Below are 19945 nucleotides of genomic sequence, written 5' to 3'. Positions count from 1 at the left end.
AATCTTTCATAGTGCATAGTTTTCTTTTCTTGTTTGTTTGTTTGCTTCTGTTTTTTTGTTGTTTTGTTTTGTTTGTTTTACCATTGTACAATCACTTTTAATAGGAAACCTTGGATACATAATTCAAAAACGAATGATTATTATTCTGCATTATTAGCGGGTGTAAGTTTTCTTTCTTTTCAATCAATGCCTTCATCTTCATGTGGCTGCCTCTTTCAATGCGACGCAGTAACATTCTGCTCTTCTGTATACACACACTACTGCCCTGTTGCATCATTCCTTCCTCCGCCCGTTACCTTGCCCGTTCAGATTTAGTTTTCGTTGGTTTTGTTTGAATATATGTGCATTAGTCGTATGTATTTTATTTAGCAATGTATCATTTACTCACAATTGGTTTTTTACGTCAACCAGCTGCTAGTCCAGCGAACGCATGGATAATATGGTTGAGGGAAGAAATGCTGCCCTTGGCCCCGCGGAACCAAAACACTGCTCGACTTCCGAGTATTCCGAGAAAAGCTTGCCATCGCATACGCAATTAGACCATCATTAATCCACCACATAATGTTTTGTATGTTTTTTTTTTACAAAGCGTTACATCGTTCCATCCATCACGTTAATTTCCGTTTCGTTCGTAGGTCCAAAAATTAAAAACAATCATCACCAAATCGACAATTGCGTATGAAGTATTAAATAGCTTCCTGTACGAGTGAGTGGATGTGTGTTAGCCGGCTCGATATTTCGATTCCTTAACGTAAAAAGATCCGACCCATTTAGCGCGGGCAATTTTTGTGGTAAATCATTATCCCTATCAATCATCAAACTGTCCCCTCGCTCAACCGCGCACGGCAAGTGTGTAATTTTTAGTTTATCATTTTCATCGTATCACAACAAGTATAGAGATTTAAACGCAACGAAGAACATAATTTAATAAATAATAAAATAAAATCATAAAACACGTCGTCACTTTTTATTCCCAATAAGCTGCTACACATTTCGCTTTGTACACTTTGTATCGATGTACACGATATCCTTTGCCTCTATTGTGCCACAGAAGTACTTGCACACACCATCTGTGCGCTTATGGTCGCATTCCACCGAACGAACGCTAATTTGCCTAGCCTATTGTCGGCGCCTGGATGCTTGCTTGTTTGTTTTTAATCTGATTGACATGCAAATTTGCAACACACAACAAATACATCACTTACAGCTCATTCATCTCGGCCATATCTTGCCACACCGTGCAATGAAGAGGTGTCGCGTTTACGATTACTGCCTAGTCGCAGATGATCATCGCAAGACATACCGAATGAGAAGTATAGATAATACGACGGAATAGAGCCAGCTGATAGTTTGATGACGTAAAGAGACCGCGGCATTGGTCTCGCCACATTTACCTGAAATAATAATAAAAAAGGATTCATAAGCATTTTGTGTTTGTTTCAAAATTGAATTTTGGGTAAAAAAAATTGCCCAATCGATTTCCCTGATACATGTGTCGCATTTAACACCAACGAAACATTTTGAACTACAAAACAAATCTAAAACCACTCATTATCTATTTAATTCCACCAAAAAGGATTGTTGTCAGTTTCAATGCCACTTACCGTAGCTCGTTACGTTGGCTGGCATTGATCGGTGTTGGCCCGATTGCATACCGGCCCGGTGGCAAGTGTCCCCGACGTAGACCTGCACATGGCTGCCCTCCGTTGGCACGTAGCTGATGCACACACCATGCTGGGACATTGCGTGCTTGGCGATGATGTACGTTGTCTGGTTTTCCTGCCAATGACCGAGGCATGTATACACTGAAATTTTACAGAAATTGATGTAATTAATATTGAACAAGTGATTTCTTCAAACATTCATAATTGTTTCCTTTTCAAAGACGACAAAAAGATAAGCAATAAATCTTCGTTTCGTGTTCAATTATGATCAGTAATTTTATACTTACACTCTTCATCGTCGATTTTACATTTTGGTTTCACTTCAATTATGCTATTTTCGTTGCATCCGATTAACAAATGGCGGTTGGTGCTGTGATTGATATTACATCCGCTGGCCGTTTCCCGTCGTGCTCTGGCAATGTCGGTAGCTAAGAAAAAAAAATGACACCAGTGTAATGTGACAATTTATGGAGATGAGACCCGCTGAACATCTTCTTTAAAACCACGGGACACTTACCAACAGCACCGTCCTCAGCGTGAACCGTATACGAATCGTTCCGCGCAAGCTCAATTGCCGTACGTCGCGAACGTGGCAGGAATGCCCTCCGCTTCGTCTCCAGGCCCATGTACCCTCCGGCACCGATGACACCACCGACGGTACCACCGGCGCTAACGCTGCTACTGGCGATGGCACTCTCCTGGTTCCGGTACCCCACCACATCCCAGTGGCGGTGCGAACGGGCCTTATTGTTGTGGTTGCGTTTGTGGCGCGAAATGGATGAAGTGGGCGTAAGGAAGCCCTTCATCATGTACTGGCCCTCCATCGGGCAGAGCTGCGTTTCGGAATTATTAGCTGAAGGGGAAGAGAGTTAAATATGACACACTAGACTACCTTCTGCCCCGGTCAGTTGATACCTACCTAAAAGCGTCACGAACGGAGTTCGATGAACATCAAAGTTTTCGGTTGTGCATGCATCTTCAAGTCTGGCAGCCGGTGTGCCCATCTGTAGCTCCGCTACGTGCGTGTCTCGTCTGTAGAACATCACGCACATAAACCCGGATTTGCTAATTGATCGAAAAACGAAGCCAGAAGCAAGAGAAACTCTTCAATATTCTCGCCCAAATGGGATGTAGTTAAATGTCTTCTTTTCTTTTCGCCCACTTACCAGCCCATCGTATGGTGTACGACGACCATCATCTCGGATGCCGTTTGCTTGTTGATTTGTTCGCACAGAGATCTGGCGACTGTGTGACCATTGGGCTTTTTGATGTGCAACGAACCATCACTAAAACGAACAGGAGAAGGGATGTTAATGAATGGTGGTTGCCAAGGATGGATCTCATTTAATTCTTTTCGCGCCTTGGTCTAATCCTTACCTCGCATCAAACACGTAGTGTGCACTTCCCATAAGGGCATGCCAAAAACGAGGGCCCTTAAACCAAACCGGGAAATCACAACGGTCCATCAGTGGTGCCTTCTTCAGCGTCATGATCCTGGAACCAACCTACGAAAAAATAACAATGTAAACAGTAAATAAGTATACAAAGTTTACATCATTTCACGGTCATGAACATACCTCCGCACTTTCAAGTCCGTTGCAAGTGGCATCTCCTGACTGGGCAAGTTTATATTCGGCATCTTTGAAAAGAATAAAACGACGATGTTAGGTGAATTCTAGGAATCTTAGTTTTTACTGTAAACCCGCGATTACTTACCAGATCCGCTTAGCTTTTCGTACACAAAGCACCTAAATCGTTCCTCGTTCGAGGTGGCATGATGATGTGAAACCAACCCCACAAGATAACGTGAATTACCGTCCTTCCACCATGCTAGGCATGTTAGTTCCTCAACTGGAAATAGATACAGCAAAATAAATATGAATAGATGTTCATGAAATGTGGTTGTTTGAAATTCAGTGTGTATGAAAGCAAGCACACAGTTTAGCTTACCCGTGCTTTCGGTCCCAGGTACGTCAGGGCAAGCCTGAAAACTTAGCAGTAATCTACTGTCTTCTGTACACATTTCCATGTTCGACACGGGACTTCTACACTCCCCATGGCCTCGATTGTAGGTGAACGTATATGAACCTAAAAAGTGCATAGGTGAACAATAATAATCTTCTTGTTCCAATAATGAGGCACACGCTTCACTCACCTGACAGAGGACACTTAATTGGCTCTGGATTAATTTTAAACATACTGTACAGTAGAGCATCTCCCGGGATCTGCTCGCAAAGGTTGTGCAGTGTTTCGCGACCCTTGCATCCCATGCCTGGAAGGTAAGTCAATTTTCAACAGCACAATTTACCGGCCGAGGTGGGAAAAACAAAACAAATCGGAAACGAAAACGTTCATCATTAGTAGATTGCACTTCCTCCTTCCACCGATTCCGGTCGACGATAAGACAGAGAGAAAGAGATAGAGAAATAGGGGATGGGGACAAAACGTAAAACCAAAGAAACATAGCCACAACCAGGAACGAAAAGAAGTAAATCATAAATTTACACAAATTTACAACCATCTACGTATCAGTAATGTTCGAACAGAACAAGAAAATCCGGTACACCATTAGGCCCTCAAGCGGTGGCCAAGGTCGCCAGCCAACGGGATTTCAACCGGATGTTCTGGCGTCTTTCGTGACCACTTAAAATACACGCAATGACTAAAACGGAGCTTAAAACGATTAATTTTGCTTTAAATCGAATTGCGGGTTTTTGTTACTATATTGATCCTATTTTAAATGTTAAAACGGCTCCCACGAACCAACAGTGTAATACTAGAGCGCAATGAAAATGTTTCCGTTAAAGACCCGGTACTGCGTTTTAGCCATTTGAAGCATTCTTATATACATAAAATTTACAGAATCCATTAAAAGCTACACTGAAATGTGTGACATTTACTGCTCTAATGAAGGAAATGAAAAGTTTATTTGAAAGACGTGTTGTGTTGAACGAGAGGATTGGAGGAGTCTTGGAAGGCCGCATAAGAAAAAGGGAACGAATAAGTATATCGATGTGCCACACAAACACATAGTCTTTTTACAAATGCTTTGAGCACATCACGAGCTCACAAACAAACTCGAAATTTTAGCGTAAGGAAGATGTAAAGTTCTGTTCTGAGCAATATAGCTTTGCCTTTTCCGATCAATTTATTACTTTAATGGCTCTTGTGCTGGGAAAATAAGCTCATACACTTGACGTTCTGTGACTGCATCTACTTTAATGTCGTGTAAACCAAAATATTGAGGCATTGGAAGCCAAGGTGTACGATGAAGTAGGGAAAACAAACAAAACATCTTTTCTCCTCGTCTTCGTCCCTTACAAAGGGTCTTTTGGGTTGTCGATTAAACGGGTTGGAAGCAAGGAGTATGCTGCCGACGAAAGTGGCCGAAAAAAAACAGACTCCTGGTAATAGTGTCGGTTCACCGCCAGCAGCCTGTTTTCGCGAGTGTATGGTTCAAGTAGAGTTTGCTAAATTAATTCTAAGGTTTTCTGAAACTGGTCTTTCAATGTTATTTTAAATTGGACATTCGGTTATTCGAAAAAAAGGAAACAGGCGCAACATTCGAACGAAATCAGAAACGGGAGGAACAGAAAAAAAGTTATGAAAATCAAAAACTGAAAAGTTTACATCGGGCAAACCCATCCCAACATTCAGTAGTTTTTTTACGTTTAAATTACTTTGTTGTTGTTTTTTTTCAACGATCTATTTAAAAGTAGATAACGTGTGTTCTGCTCATCACTGCGACCTGGTTGGAATTGACCAGCGTATACCACGATATGCGAGAAACCGCTGGCAATTTACGTCAATTGAATTTAGTAGCGAAAAAAACGGAATAAAAGTTAAATGTTTTGAAGAACAAAAATCTTAACGTGCTTCATATTTTTAGCTTGAACAACTTTAATTCCTCATGTCCTTGCAAAAACATACTAGCGAAAAGGGAAAAGATTTTGTTTGTTTTCAATTACAGAAAGTACAGAAATGTTGCTGCAAGGTAATTATAATGGAAAGTAAATGATAATAAAAAAAATTAGAAACACAAGAAATACAAAACTAACTGAACAAATGTGATGAGATTGTGCGCAGAATCATAAGTTATTGTGATGTTTTTGTTTTCACTACAGAGAGGCATGAAATCTGAGGGAAACTGGCGCTTGCAGGAAAGCAAACATGGGAGATGATGGTGATGTTGAGAAAAGAAAAACAACCCAACTAAACAATATGATTTAAAACACAGCACAACGAAGGGGGGCAAATTAAATTGCTTTAATTTAACTAAAGACAAGCAAATTATACCATTGTCCTGTTCGTGAATGTTCATTGCCTTAATCCTAGACTATAACTGACGCGTGTACCGTGAAAGTATAGCCGGAAAGGTGACACACGTGGAACCTTCCTTAAACGGCATAACAAAATCCCTAGGAAATCTTAACTTACTTCAAGAAAGTATTTCTCTACTACAGATAGCGTTCTGTTAAGTGAAAGTTGAGTTTTTGGTATAAAATTTTTCATCACAAACCCCATTAACAATATCAATAACCTATATTCTAACCAAGACCAAACCATTATTTTTATCTCAAAGACTATCACGGACATGGCACGGGCTCAATGCTAAAGGAAATGCAAAAATTCTATGCCACCGTTAGTTAGTTCTCATTCATTATAGCATCTCTAAACATTATAGAACATTACAGCCGAATGCAGAATGCATGCCTAAGCTGAGGCATCAATGGCACATATGTGTAGTAAGAGGTAGGTAGAAAAAAAAGTTAAAAAGTATCGATATCATCATGTTTCGTATAAACTGAGATCATGATCCCACCAATCAATACGTTCTTAGTTCCAGACTGCGGTAGTTGCAGTTCACATACAAAAGAAGGGCAGCATTTATAATACGGAAAACCAAACGGAATCGGTTCCACTTCGTTCTGACACAAACAGAGTGGCAGCGACAGGTGTTTCATCGATTCTTAGTGAAGTCTCACAGGAAGAGTAACAAAAAGTGTATATTTAAGGGTTAGAATAGTGGTCGCTTCATGGGGTGGGGAGGTGTAGGGAAATGCGGTTGTTGTTATGAAGGAAAAATGGCGCAAGGGATCGGTTATTCGGTTGTGTGTCTGGACTCGCAGTAAGATAGTGAGGGGTGGGAGGGCGGCGGAGGTTAGTAGTGGAAGTAGTAGTAGAGTTAGAGTTAGTACCGTTTTCTTTTTCGACAAAAGAAAAAACTGACTTGCGATCTAACGAAGAAACACAAATAGAGGCGAATGAAAAATGAAAACGGAAAAACACATTAAAAAGAAAACAATAGAGGATATTCACTTATAAAAAAGATAAAATAGTAGTTTCTGTTGCTTACAATTGTCGCTATCTTCATTGGATCGCATATACGGATCCGATGACGATATTCTTGAATGCCCGTTCATGTTGGGATGAGCTAAGCCCCGATCACTTTTTAAAACGCTATGAATAGGCATTGCAGCTGGATTCAACTGGCCTGTATAAAAATCTTCACACTCACTTTCTTTATACTGGAGTATGTTTATATGCTTCTGATAAATTACAACGCACCGATGACATCCTTTGCTGCAGGTGTGATGGGGTTGTCGGAGGCAGCGAGTTGTCGCGTTATAAAGCGTTGGTGGCATGATGGTTCCGTGCAGGGTCGTCGGGTGCATCGTTTGCAATTGGGCAATCGGGCCCGGTACAAACATTGTGCAGCAAGAAGAAGATTCAAATGGAAATAAAACGAGACGAGAAACGAGAAACAAATGCATATTAGTGGCAATCGAGAAAATTAGTTGAAGAGCGCGGGACGGACATAATTCTTACCCATTAACTAATAAAAACTTATCGCCCTCGCTAGCGATGCATCGGCCTCTAGTACTTAACGTGGATCCTTCTATTGTAATTGGCTGTTGTACACCGGACTGAAACCATTGACCTTCCCAGCGCTTGGGAAATGCGCACCCCGTTCCACTTTGTAAAACTGTTCCGAAAAAGAAGCGCAAAGAATGAGAAGGGTTAAACATTGTTTGTGGAGATAAACATCTTCTATCGAAGTAAGGAAATGATAATGCCAATATGAAGTTGTTGACATTTTCCTTGGATAGCTGTCCAATCTGTCGCTTTTATACTGATCAAAATGTAGGGGATATTGTTCTCAAAATATAGCTCACCTTCTTGTTTCGCTGCATCACAGCACCCTAGTATCAAGAACAAGGCCAAACATGTTTGAACAAGACATCGCTGCAGCCGTTTCGTTCTGCTCCTGTGGTGCGTCGCAGAACCGATTGCCGGCTGCCGAAATCGTGCTAGAGTCGCATCAGAAGCACCGACCGCCTGTGTGGGGGGTGTGATGCGGGTGTAAATACTCCTGCTGCAGGGCATTCTGGCGAGGGAAAGGATACTGCTGCCACCGTTGCCACCATTGCATCGGGTTGCTTCGCGTCTTCTTCTGCTGTTTCTGCTGCATCGACGTTTATCGCCGCCATGATGGGTGGAAAAGTTGGCTGTGACTAATCGTTCATCGGGGAGTAAAGTAGTGGAGGCGGCCGTCAGGAGATGGTTGCTTCCAGCGCAATCACTGGTAACGTACGCAGCAACGGAAGCGTCCGCCCCGACCGTAGCAGGAATGTTGAAATAATCACAATGAAGTAAACTTTTGAGCGAATTTTGGGCACATTGCACAGTATTGCCGTTGGTGTCCTTGCGTCGTGATCCTTTCCTGTGCTGTTTAGTAGCGACCACCATGCTGTGCATTTTCGGTGTGTGGCTATGAAAACAGCACCACCGTGTGTCCGAGCACGTAGACGTTCGAATCCGAACCAGGCCCCGAAGGTATGTAGGCCACTGGACAAGCCGCTATCGCGAGTATTATCGCGGGAGGTGAGCCTGAACTTTTTTCTAATTAAAAAAGAAGATTGGCACCGAGAATGAGCGTCTGTTGCTTGCTGGTCGCTATGCTATAGCAAATTTTGAAAACGTTCTTCCTTGCGCCACAAAACTTCTTCTCGGTCCAGGGGGTTCCGGTTCCTTCTACCCACTCCTCCTGCCTCCTGATAGAGCCTTGTGTATGTATGTGTGGTGTGTTTTTTTCGTACTCGTTTCTCCCCTTTGCGATGCAACGCTCTACATTTGTGCAATGGATGGATGGAGTCAGTTGCTCCTGCTATAGAGCTCGTCCTTCCGGCGGATGGATTCTCCGTTTTGCGCTGCACACGCTCTCCCTCTCTCGAAAGTTTAGGGCTGCTGCTCCTCCCCGTGCTGCAAGGACGGCAAGGAGTTTGTTCGATGAGCTGCTCGAGTCTTCTTTGTGCTCGCTCTCTTTCGTTCTTTTTCTATTGTGTTTTTTTTTCTTCTGTGTGTTATGTGCATGCACACAGCACTCTAATATCGCATTCGCATGTTGTACGAGGTGTTCTTCTTCGAGGGTTGATAACGTTTGGGGTGCATTTTACACCGCGTCCCCTTCACTGCCGGAGCCACACGAAGCGCTGTGGAAAAAGTACAAAAGAAAAAGAAAATTTTAATTACGACCCAGAAGTTGCTAATTTTGGTAGTCACAAAAGTACTAATCCTTAAAAAGGACACCAAATTGAGAGAAATACATGGTTTACATGGCCTCCCAAGTCTCTTCCCATCATGCTCATAAATTTGGTTCCTCTGCCAGAAGAAAAAAAAGGTCCATTCCTTCATCATCCAATGCCTAAACTAAACCAACTGTGGGGGTTTTACACTAAATTGATAGATATTAACGGCTTCTAAATTGATACTCGTCACGGTTCTATTGACCCAGCAAGGCACAATCGTTTGGTTGGTGGTTAATTTGCAATCTGCTGCTTTTGTGATTCAATTTCCTTCGAAGGAGAACGACTCGGTGCACATTTCCCACCTCACTCTTGGTTGCGTACGCAGTGCTTCATGTTTTATCAGCATCAACTGTGCTTAATCGACATCTTCATCGGGTAAAGCGACACTTATCTATCGAAGGCTACAACTTCACTTCTTCCCGTTCGGCTTGTTGACACTTCGAAGTGGGGTTAAATGCTCGGGCGTTCGCTTACTGAGGAGCCCTTCATGCCAATCGTCCTCCCACTTGTAGCGACCGACATTTTTACCCATGCAAATGTTGAAACTGTGAACATTTTCCGACCAAAGGATGCGCAAATTATTTGTTAGAACTTTACACAGCAGTTTGCTGCCACTGGTTTCTAGGAGTGTGCTCTCCCTCGTGCTCTTGCCACTCTCGCGTTACGCTTGTTCGTGCTCTCGTTTTCGCACCCGCGCTGCAAGCGCTGTTTCTTTCTTCTTCGTGCTTGCTTTTTCTCTTTCACTCGCTCTCTCTTGCTCTCTTGACATTTCTAGGATTCTCGCAATATCAACTCACCAAAAAAACTCCTTCCGTCGAAACGATTCGAGCCGCCATTGTTAATTTTTATATTAGTATTGATTTTTCCAAACACTCCTGGCGGCCAGGAATAATGGCACTGAAAAACGGGCTCCGGAACACCCAAAAATCAAACTGCCTGCCGCTACCACTATGCATCACTTGCGAACGATTTTGCGTTGCTTTGCTTCACCTAGTTTCGACTTTTTCAATCTTTCGTTCGACTATCAGCTCCTTGAGAATTACACCGTACTCCTTTTTCGATGCTTTCCGACACTGCGGAAAAGCGCACAATAAAGAACGGTTTCGCCGATTTTTCGATTATTTATTTATCGCACACACGCATTACGAATGCCTAGCAAAGTGGGTTTCACACAGCAAAAAGGAGCGTCTCGGTATTCTAGGGGCTGAGGCAGGAGAACATTCTTCCAGGGCACACAAGATGGTAACTGCACTTTCTTCATTCATCTAATTATCACTTTTTCGCTGGCCTCTCCCTACAACGGAACCAGCGCAAGGGCTTCGGGAAGATTTTTATATATTCTACAAACTATCGCTGCACTTCCAAGTCAGAGGATTAGTTCAGTTTTTCACCCACTGCGCTGGGTAGCTCGAGCCCTTTTTCCAGCGAAAATTGCCACTTGCCTCTACGTGCGACGATCCTCGACTCCAAGAGTTGACTTCATTTTCTTCACTTCACTTCACTTTATCTGCGGCGTTCGTACTCAATGTGTGTACATACTTGTAGGTATAGTTTGCGAAAGGCGCAAAATGGCGTCACAAAATTTCATATGACCAGAGTAAATTTCATACAACGTAAATAATCAAAAGAGAAGGGAAACTCGTTTAGTAATTTTTAATTGATACGATTTTAGTTCATATCAACTTGTCAAATTTGATTCGTATTCCGCGACACACACCAGTTTTTATTCATTTTATGTATTTTTATTCCACTCCATTCAAACTGCTGGTTTTCTATCGATTTTAGCTATTGTTCTGCCTATCAGTACCATCTCAATTCATTGTCTGCAACTTAAATTCAGCATATTTTTAAATTCCGTGAGTAAAATCGTAATTTTCGTTACCTTTTATAGTCATATACCTTGGCAGCAGACTGTAGAGCTTTGACATTTAGTGTTGAAATTGCATTCCAATTGACAGTTCTTGTTGATTGGTGGGTTGCGAAGCTGATGTTTACGAAATGCTTAGTGATAACGCTAGTCGTTGTGTGGAAAACATAATCTTTATGAGTTCTACAACTTTTTGCAACTGTTAGGTACGTTGAATTCATATTAATCTATTCAAATTGGTGATTTTACATTTCACTCCTTGTTTACAGCATATTTTTCTGCTCACCAGTCAATGGAACCGAACGAAGAAAGCACAGCAGCCAAAACGACGTCCAATCAATCGTCCAGCAGGACGAGTTATGAGTGTAAAACATGCCGCAAAACGGTCTACTCCAAGTCGCACAAACAGTTTCACGATGAAATCCACCGTACCACCCGGCATGCGTGTGTTCGCTGCGGAAAAAGCTACATGCACAAGCGAGACCTGGAGTTGCATCGAAAAACGCATGACGCATCAGGCCGGCACTACTGCACCCGGTGCACGGCCAGCTTTGAAACGGACGAGCAGTTGCAGGCGCATAAAGAAACTAAGCATACATCGAAGGAAAAATTTGCTTGTAAACAGTGTCCGCTGCAGTTTACACTGAAAGGCAATCTTAAGAAGCACCTAGTGGTGCACAACGGGAACCGGTCGCACGCGTGCACCGAGTGTGAGAAAACGTTCCTACGTCCCAACGCCCTAAAGCATCATATGCTGAGCCACCGTGTGAAGGGATACCAATGTAAGTCCTGTGGCAAAGAGTTCATCGATGCGCGTAACTTGGAACGGCATCTCAAGACACACTCCAATTTGAGGGGCTACAAGTGCGCCATATGTGGTGTGTCGAGTACGCGAAGGGATAATATCGTGCGACACGCAAAAAGCTTTCACCCGGAAGGTGACTTGAAGCAAGTCGTGTTGGCGAACGGAAGCATCAGCGGGGGCCACGTGGAAGCAATAAAACGAGAAGCGCAGAAGAGCGCCAAACCGTCGCCAATGCCCGTGCAAACGAATCGCATCAGTGTGATACAGATTGTTGGGACGCCAAAAACACCGATCGACGTGCCGAAGCAGCCCACGCATACCGAAGATCGGACGAATTCAAACGATACAAGCTCGACGAGTGATCCGATGGTGGTGGCCGGCTCCCCAGGGGTTGCCGCTAGACAGGAAGTATCAAAATCGATGTTCACGACACGTCTTGACAATCTTGAAATCTATCGAAAGATCTTAAAACCAGCCACTACGCACAGCAGCAGCACCGCCACCGGCAATGGTAGTAGCAATAGTATCAACAGTAGTTACATAAGTACCGCACAATCGGAAGCATCACAGCCGAGCGATAGTAACCACAACATGTCGCTATACCCTCCCAGACCGACTCAGGTCGAGATCGCGCCAAATGCATGCAAACAAAACGCACAGCCAGATGGTCGCAGCAGCATCGATGCTGGTATTGGTATCAGGCCGAACACCAACGGCGGCGGTGGTCTAGGATCTATAAATAATTTCTGTGAGGTACATTGGCGTAAACGCACCTCGCAGCACTTTATTACTAGCAGCAAGGCGGCACAGGGCACCGATTGAAACAGGCAGTCTAGAGGTAGAGTTCATCAAGATCGGGGCCTTTGTTCAAAGTGCCGGTAGTAGTGAAGAATTCGTACGTTTTACCCCGGAACTACAATGTACGATCGTAGTCAACCAGGCGCCGGCGACAACGAGGATCAACGGTTGATAGTCAGTTTCATGAGAACGAACAAATGGCGAAAGATCACCGAAATTGGCCAGGATTTGACGCCAGCGGAACGCTCTAATTTCCTCTGGGCATGGCCATTGGAGCAGGACGTTGAGCGACTCGGAGCTACCCTAGAACGGCTCACGATTCGGTCGATCGCTAGTGTTGGCTGTGGCAACGGATTACTCGAGTGGATTATTGGCTGCGCGTTTCGTAAGTGCTTATGTTTTTTTTTATTGTTATTTTTACAAAACCATTTTCATACAACAAACTCGGTCTGTCTTCACCGGGTTGTTGTTTTTAATTTAAACAAATTATTTTTGTTGTAAATATCGGTTAAATCATGCAAATTGTTTTATTGTCTACCATTCCAGACGCAATCAGTGTGATTGGCATAGAAATCGATCAAGAATGGTGGGACTCGAAGTACGCCCCAGCACGCTACATTCCATTGACGTTCGTAAACGGTACAGCTGGCTCCGTACAGGAAGTGACGCAGAAAATGCAACAAGATCAAATCGATGCCTTGTTGTTTTGCTACTTTAACAATGGCGACGCTTTCGAACAGTACGTAGCTGGGTTCGGTGGTCGATTTGTGATACTAATTGGTCCGAAAAACGAAAAAGGCGTTCACACCAACCCACTACCGATGGCACCAGGGGAACAGTTCGTGCAAAAGTGGAAGCTGCTCGAGCATTTCGACATTGGAAGTGAAAATATCAACTGTGTGGCAATCTATGAGCGAATGCCAGCGCAGGCGTAAAGTACCAGCGGAGACAAGGTGTGATATTATAATTAAACATGGTAATATATTTGACTCAATGTTGTTATTTATCAAATAGTTAGTAAAAATTGAGAAAGGTTTTCTTGTTTTTTATTTCATCAAGGCATCATAATCACATGTAGGTGGCGCTTTTTGATATGTGTGAATAATGTTAACATTATAAATTGTACTTATTTTAAACCTCTTTCTTTTATTGGACGATTGAATGTCAATTGCAGACGACACTTTTCGTGTCTTAACATATATAACTGAAGGATGTTTCAAAATAGTTGAACAATTTGGGTTTTATTCAGAACAAGACATCGAAGCATCAATACCATTCCAATATTCAAAGGCAAGATTGTTGCCGGATTAATTTTTGCGGCTAGGATAATCCTAGGGAAAGCCTCCACAAAGGCAGGCAGTTGCTCACTTGTATTGTTAGGCAGTTGCTTACAAACAGCAATTAGCAAGACACATAATTAAACCATAATTATTTAATTGGAAATATAAAGTTATATTTCTCTGATTTTGTTTTGTCCAGGTTCACCTGAAGTTTAATTTATCTACGTAGAAAGTTAAAAAAAAACTGTTACATCTAATGGTGAAATTCGCAACGAATATTTCAATGATCTAAACAATGTCTTAAAACTTGTTCACAAATCAAACAAACACGCGGTACTAATGCTCTGTTCAGCAAGTGGTTGTCGTCATTCATTCGTACCAAAAAAACGTAATAAAAAGACAAATTCGCTACCACAGTCTGCCGTACGTGCGAATAGTCGCGTGGCCAAAGATCGCGACCGGTTGACATTGAAAGCGTGTCAGTAGTAGAGATTTGCAATGAGCAATGAAGCCACGCACGGGTGCGTTCTTGCAGCCGGAAAGGAAGAAAGGTGTATACCAAGTACTGCAGCTGCATCACCCGCACCTTCTTACGGTCCTTCGTCGATCGTCTTGCATTGATACCTCCTTGGGGTGATCGTTGGCAAAGGGCCAGATCTTTCTTCGCTTCCTTTTGCGATCACGTTCGCTTGTAGCGCCCTTTAAAAAGTTACACATGTTCCGGGCAACATTTCGTCATCTCCGAACACCACGCTGGAAGGTATTCGAACCATGCAGCTGCATGCATACTCCTCCTGCCGCACTTCGGCTTGAATCTTTACGTGAAAAGTCCACAATGAGTCAGAAGCACAATCTCACGCTTTGTCGGTTTCTCCGTCATCTTTCTGAGTTCCCATTTCGATTCGCTGTGGTGGGGAACAGCACTCGGATGACGGTTTGTCGGTTAGAATTGCGTTGGTGAGAAACTTATTAGAAAGTAATTGTTAATATTACTAATTTTTAATTAAATGTTTATCCAACTCGCTGTTTAGAGTACGTAGAATTATTTCTAAAATTTAAACTAATTTTAATTTAAATGTAAAGCAAAACAATTTAAACAGAATGTTCTAAATGATTTTTAACACAAGTTTCCATAAAAAATTGTTCAAATTATTTTCCAAGTAGGCTCTAGAAGTATGGTTTTGGACGTTTTAACGTTATGAATCCAATGATTGATCTTTCATTTGATTTGATTTGAATGATTGATCTTTGATTTAAAGATGTTTGTAATATCTTTTATATAAAGTTGTTTATGTCTCGAAAACGTAAGAAAGGGGAATCCACCCGGCGGCTGCGTAACCGCACACGTGCGACCAAGCACTCACGTTTCCTTCGGTTCGGTTCTTTCCCCTGGCCAACCAGGGGTTGCGAAGTCGGTTTGGGTGGCTCGGGGGGAAAATAGATAAACGCGCGTCAATTTGATTGTGATAAGATTACTGAAAGCTATGTGGATTTCGTTCGAAATTTGGTTTTTAGGTAGGTTAAAATTTGATTGCTCTATTTTTTTGATAATTTAAAGAACATTTTCTTGCATTAAATATATGTTGGTGCGATGATTTGAAACTCAAATCACAATTTGAAATTAAAGAAAATAATTCGAAATGTTGTTTTCAAAAGACAAATTATTTGTTTTATCGAAAAACAACCTACAAAGTGATACACAACTGAAAAATGACAGACTTAATATGAGTGAAACAGTAGTTTCATTACTCGAGTTTATTTAGTTCACAAATGGTACATCGGTTGCCGGCATTTTGGCGACCCCTGACCTACACAATCAGCTGTTAGATGGACCGCCACGGTAACTCACCGGCCGAGCCAGGCCGTACAGCAATATTTCCACAATTTCATCATCATCAAATCAACGCACATTTGCAGCGCGCGCGGATGTGCGGATACGCGCGAGGACGGATCGCGGACGTCGGAAGCGTCCGTATTGTCTCTGCTTTCCCCAACACAGTTCGTTTCCTTCGTTTCCCCCCGCTTTTGCCCATAATCGGCGACACTCAGCGCACACCCGGCCGCCGTATCTTCCAACAACGCGGGGCGTTCGGTGCCGATACCAAAGGTCACCTTCAAAAAACGCGGCACCACAGGCGAAACGCACCGGATCTCGTGCGTTCCGTACGTTCGGATATCGACGACCGAACAGCGAGGTCAGTACAAATATTCCACCGTTGGCGCTTCACCGGAGCACAGCTCAGCAGCATCAGCCGACATTCCTTAAGGATCAACCGCAGGCAGCCTTACTAATTGGCACCTTGATCTAGTGTGAAAAGTGAGTTTCGAAAGGTTGGAAAATATATCCAGCACAAGCAGTGAAAATAGTCCCTGAAGAGTCGCCAATACGAATCTTGACAATGATAGAAGCTTAATTGAATTAATTAGAATTGATTGAATTTGCAACCTAGGCTACATATTGGTGGACAAGAAAAAAGTCTTCAAGTCATTCTAATCTCAAAGTGTCTTCAAAAGTGCTGATGAATGTGTTTTGATCTCGCTTTCCAGAATCGTTCCCGGAGAACCTACGCAAATTAAACCCATCAACATGACTGAAGTGAAAGCGAAACTGCTCACCCAAGTGGCCGAACCGATGACCTCGTCCGGCAACAAGGTCACCGTGGTCGGCATCGGCCAGGTTGGCATGGCCTGCGCCTTCAGTATTCTAACCCAGGTAGGTTGCAACCTGTTCGACGGATCTTGCTTTTTTGGAAGAAAATTGTTTTCCACAACCTTTAACTACTTTCATTTTCAAACCTTCCACCCTACAGAGCGTCTCCAGCGAGGTGGCGCTGATTGATGTCAATGCCGACAAGCTGCAGGGAGAGATGCTGGATCTACAGCATGGTTCCGCCTTCATGAAGAACGCTCAGGTCGACGCCAGCACCGGTAAGTGTTCCGAGTGAAAAAGTGCGCCCTTTTCGAATACAGTTTAGTGTTCCGGTTGATCCCTCGAATTTGTTAATTAAGGTGTGCGTTTGTGATACAGTGTTCTTACCGATAAGTCCATCGCCAAAATTGCTCAATCCCTTCCTCTGTAAGGTGCCAATCGGTTTTTGGTTGTTTTAAAATCAGTGAAAATGCTACCCAATCGGGAATTTCCGTTCGGGATAGTCTGAATGACATTTCAAGAACACTTTTACTATCATTCGGACATTGCTACTCGTTCTTCGGACTAGACACATCAGAGAGGATGGAGCATGGAGAGGGGCGTGGGGAGAAAACGTTAGCAGTTCTCCGACAGCAGTTTTCTTCCCTTCGTGCTTCGTTAGCTTACTGCCCCAATTCAGCGTCTCGGAAACGCGAGAAACAGTTTTTTATCCGCGAGAGTTTGTAGAAGAGCACAGTATTTTGCAACATACGCAAAGGGGAAATTGCAGTAGGAAAAGGAAAGTATAAATTGAATTACATCAGATCTCTTCGCCTGTGCAAAACACTTGCAGTGTCTTGTGTTTCAATCGGTTTTTTTCTAAATTAAAAATTAACATTATTCTTCGTGCAACTACCAGGCCCGGATTTCAACATACTGGGAGTAGCATTCTACCCCAAGTGAAATGCTCGTGTCCTTTGAATGCGCATGCTCCATTTTTTCCGACTACGCATACACAATCACACACCCCCCGCGGTCGTTGTTGAGCCAGACGACGATGACCCCATAATGAACTTTGCCACCAGCTCGATTCACTTTGGCCGACTTCATTATCCCTTCGGACGCGAAGGTTCTTGCGAAGGTACAGGAGGTTCGAGTGGTCGGGACGGTTCTGTCTAATGAAAGTGGAAAGGGCTTTCCGCCGGTGCATCGCTGGAATGCAAGTGCGCTAACGAAAGAGAAGAAAAGCTATCAAGGGAGAAAAAGAAAAACCAATGATTTTTCCATTAAGTACCAGACTGTACGAACGATCGTGTTACATGCTTACATTGGCTGGCATTTTAAATTATTTATCAATTTACGCATCAATTGGCAATATTATTTGTTTGCATTGTTTTACAGTAATCTGATTATGAAAGCAAGAAAACGAAACATTGAATCATCCGCGTACCAAAACGCTGAAGATATGTGTCGTGGTAAATGTTTCGCAAAAAAACGCTCAATTCGAGTACGCACCCTTCATTTCTTATCTTGCCAAGGCGGCAATCTCCTTCGTTGTTTATTTTTATTACACTTCTATCAGCGACTAGTAAGCATTTCACCATTCGTGAAAAAAATGGCCAGTAAATGCAACCAACCACACTATCACCGTCTTGTGATAATCGCCTGATTAGGAGGCTCGTTTATAAACAAAGCATTTATGCCTATCAAAGGGCCGTTATGAGTGCGTTAAGAATGTTTTGAAACTCTTTTCCACAACGGGATTAATTAACCGCGAAAAACGGTTTGCTCGGTTTATCTCGGCCAATGTCACGGCCATCGCACACATATCGGATTTCAAAGTATAAATATATCTCTATCTATTTATATATTTAACAATAATCGTACCGTTCCTTAGCTCATCAAACAAACAAAATTCTTTACGAAGAATAATTTAGAAAAGACGGCGACCACGTGGTCCAATCAAAATCAGAATTTAAATCATGAATGAAATGTTTCACATGAAGTATTTCAGAGCGAATAGACAAGCGCCCTCTATATATCAAAAGCATGACTAAGTCCGTTGATTAGGAGTTTGATCAATTTTAAGGAATTTTTAGGAGTTTTATCTAATTGTTTCTATCATCGTGAGGTTCTTGAACATAAATTAAACATAATAATTATCTATAACTGTAATCTTCCAATATATATGTAAAGTTAATCATTTTTCCACTTATTACTCACTGCAGACTTCGCCGTCTCTGCTGGTTCCCGCTTGATCGTCATTACGGCCGGAGTGCGCCAGAAGGAGGGTGAAAGCCGACTGGATCTGGTCCAGCGTAACACCGATATTCTGAAGGGCATCATCCCGAAACTTGTTGCACAGAGCCCTGACTGTACGCTGCTGGTCGTCTCGAATCCGGTCGACATTCTGACCTACGTCGCGTGGAAATTGAGCGGTCTGCCCAAGAACCGCGTCATCGGATCCGGCACCAACCTGGACTCGTCCCGATTCCGGTTCCTGATGTCGCAGAAGCTCGGAGTGGCGCCAACGTCCTGCCACGGGTGGATCATCGGTGAGCACGGTGACAGCAGCGTGCCGGTGTGGTCCGGTGTGAATGTGGCCGGTGTTCGCCTGGCCGAGATCAACCCGGACATCGGTACCGACGCTGACGCGGAAAAGTGGGGCGATCTGCACCATCAGGTCGTGAACAGTGCCTACGAGGTCATTCGTCTAAAGGGCTACACTTCGTGGGCCATCGGCCTGAGCGTGGCCTCGCTGGCTTCGGCCATTCTGCGCAATACGTACAATGTGCACGCCGTCTCTACGTTGGTGGCGGTAAGTTTCGGGAGCCTCTATTGAACTGCGCTTAGGTCACCTTCACTTTTCAAGAGTACTAATGTTCTCGACCTACCTTCTAGGGTGAGCACGGAATTACCGACGACGTCTACCTCTCGCTTCCGTGCGTGCTTGGCCGCAACGGTGTCAGTCACGTGGTGAAACAGATTTTGACTCCGGAGGAAACCAAGAAGCTGCAAGCATCCGCCACCCTGATGGCCCAGGTTCAGGCGGGAATCAAATTCTAAGCCGCCTTTCGCGTAACATAGCTAATATGAAAAATGTTATTTATTAAACCAAACACATGTCCTTGTTAAGCTAGCAACAAATCAGCTCCGGAGAGTCAGTGTCCGGTTTTACATCCGGCGCGAACTAGCTCCTCCAGCAAACTGCACCAAACTGTCGTACTATAATGAAATTTAAATGTCCCTTCACTATAACTAATCTTGAATGCCCAGAAACAAATAAAATATGATAGAAGTATTACATAGCGCA

At 43.3% G+C, this 19945-nt stretch overlaps 4 protein-coding genes across 4 annotated transcripts; 3 read left to right on the top strand and 1 right to left on the bottom strand.

Moving 5' to 3' along the window:
• Nucleotides 1-923: 923 nt before the first annotated feature.
• On the bottom strand, nt 924-10710 carry LOC131282166 (uncharacterized). The gene is made up of 15 exons (XM_058311571.1): nt 10051-10710; nt 7841-9157; nt 7494-7650; nt 7021-7247; nt 3820-3936; nt 3615-3752; nt 3381-3515; nt 3242-3303; nt 3042-3169; nt 2831-2950; nt 2584-2729; nt 2182-2517; nt 1952-2092; nt 1605-1805; nt 924-1394 (listed from the first exon to the last, which is right to left on the bottom strand). The coding sequence occupies exons 2-15, from the start codon at nt 8421-8423 to the stop codon at nt 1288-1290; spliced, it is 2598 nt and encodes an 865-aa protein (XP_058167554.1). The 5' UTR covers nt 8424-9157; nt 10051-10710; the 3' UTR covers nt 924-1287.
• A 702-nt stretch (nt 10711-11412) lies between these two features.
• LOC131293673 (zinc finger protein 628-like) lies at nt 11413-12747 on the top strand. Its single transcript, XM_058321749.1, has one exon. The coding sequence runs from the start codon at nt 11413-11415 to the stop codon at nt 12745-12747; it is 1335 nt and encodes a 444-aa protein (XP_058177732.1).
• A 96-nt stretch (nt 12748-12843) lies between these two features.
• On the top strand, nt 12844-13694 carry LOC131293674 (uncharacterized). The gene is made up of 2 exons (XM_058321750.1): nt 12844-13108; nt 13270-13694. The coding sequence occupies exons 1-2, from the start codon at nt 12844-12846 to the stop codon at nt 13656-13658; spliced, it is 654 nt and encodes a 217-aa protein (XP_058177733.1). The 3' UTR covers nt 13659-13694.
• A 2896-nt stretch (nt 13695-16590) lies between these two features.
• Nucleotides 16591-19698, top strand: LOC131291689 (L-lactate dehydrogenase). The gene is made up of 4 exons (XM_058320739.1): nt 16591-16716; nt 16814-16931; nt 18861-19450; nt 19534-19698. The coding sequence occupies exons 1-4, from the start codon at nt 16591-16593 to the stop codon at nt 19696-19698; spliced, it is 999 nt and encodes a 332-aa protein (XP_058176722.1).
• The last annotated feature ends 247 nt before the right edge of the window (nt 19699-19945 follow it).

The sequence above is a fragment of the Anopheles ziemanni genome, chromosome 2 (assembly GCF_943734765.1).
Source record: "Anopheles ziemanni chromosome 2, idAnoZiCoDA_A2_x.2, whole genome shotgun sequence".
In the NCBI taxonomy this organism is placed as follows: Eukaryota; Metazoa; Arthropoda; class Insecta; order Diptera; family Culicidae; genus Anopheles; species Anopheles ziemanni.
The sequence above is the reverse complement of the archived record's forward strand: the minus strand, read 5'-3'. Positions and strand labels throughout refer to the sequence as shown.

What these genes read in the sequence shown, in the direction of transcription:
- LOC131282166 (XM_058311571.1), bottom strand. Translation starts at nt 8,423, where the DNA reads ATGCACAGCATGGTGGTCGCTACTAAACAGCACAGGAAAGGATCACGA. An exon ending in ACGGACTTGAAAGTGCGGAG is followed by an intron (nt 3,170 to 3,241) that starts GTATGTTCATGA and finishes ATTTTTTCGTAG; the next exon opens with GTTGGTTCCAGGATCATGAC. An exon ending in CACTACGTGTTTGATGCGAG is followed by an intron (nt 2,951 to 3,041) that starts GTAAGGATTAGA and finishes TGTTCGTTTTAG; the next exon opens with TGATGGTTCGTTGCACATCA.
- LOC131293673 (XM_058321749.1), top strand. Translation starts at nt 11,413, where the DNA reads ATGGAACCGAACGAAGAAAGCACAGCAGCCAAAACGACGTCCAATCAA.
- LOC131293674 (XM_058321750.1), top strand. Translation starts at nt 12,844, where the DNA reads ATGTACGATCGTAGTCAACCAGGCGCCGGCGACAACGAGGATCAACGG. An exon ending in GATTATTGGCTGCGCGTTTC is followed by an intron (nt 13,109 to 13,269) that starts GTAAGTGCTTAT and finishes CTACCATTCCAG; the next exon opens with ACGCAATCAGTGTGATTGGC.
- LOC131291689 (XM_058320739.1), top strand. Translation starts at nt 16,591, where the DNA reads ATGACTGAAGTGAAAGCGAAACTGCTCACCCAAGTGGCCGAACCGATG. An exon ending in CCTTCAGTATTCTAACCCAG is followed by an intron (nt 16,717 to 16,813) that starts GTAGGTTGCAAC and finishes TCCACCCTACAG; the next exon opens with AGCGTCTCCAGCGAGGTGGC. An exon ending in TCAGGTCGACGCCAGCACCG is followed by an intron (nt 16,932 to 18,860) that starts GTAAGTGTTCCG and finishes TACTCACTGCAG; the next exon opens with ACTTCGCCGTCTCTGCTGGT.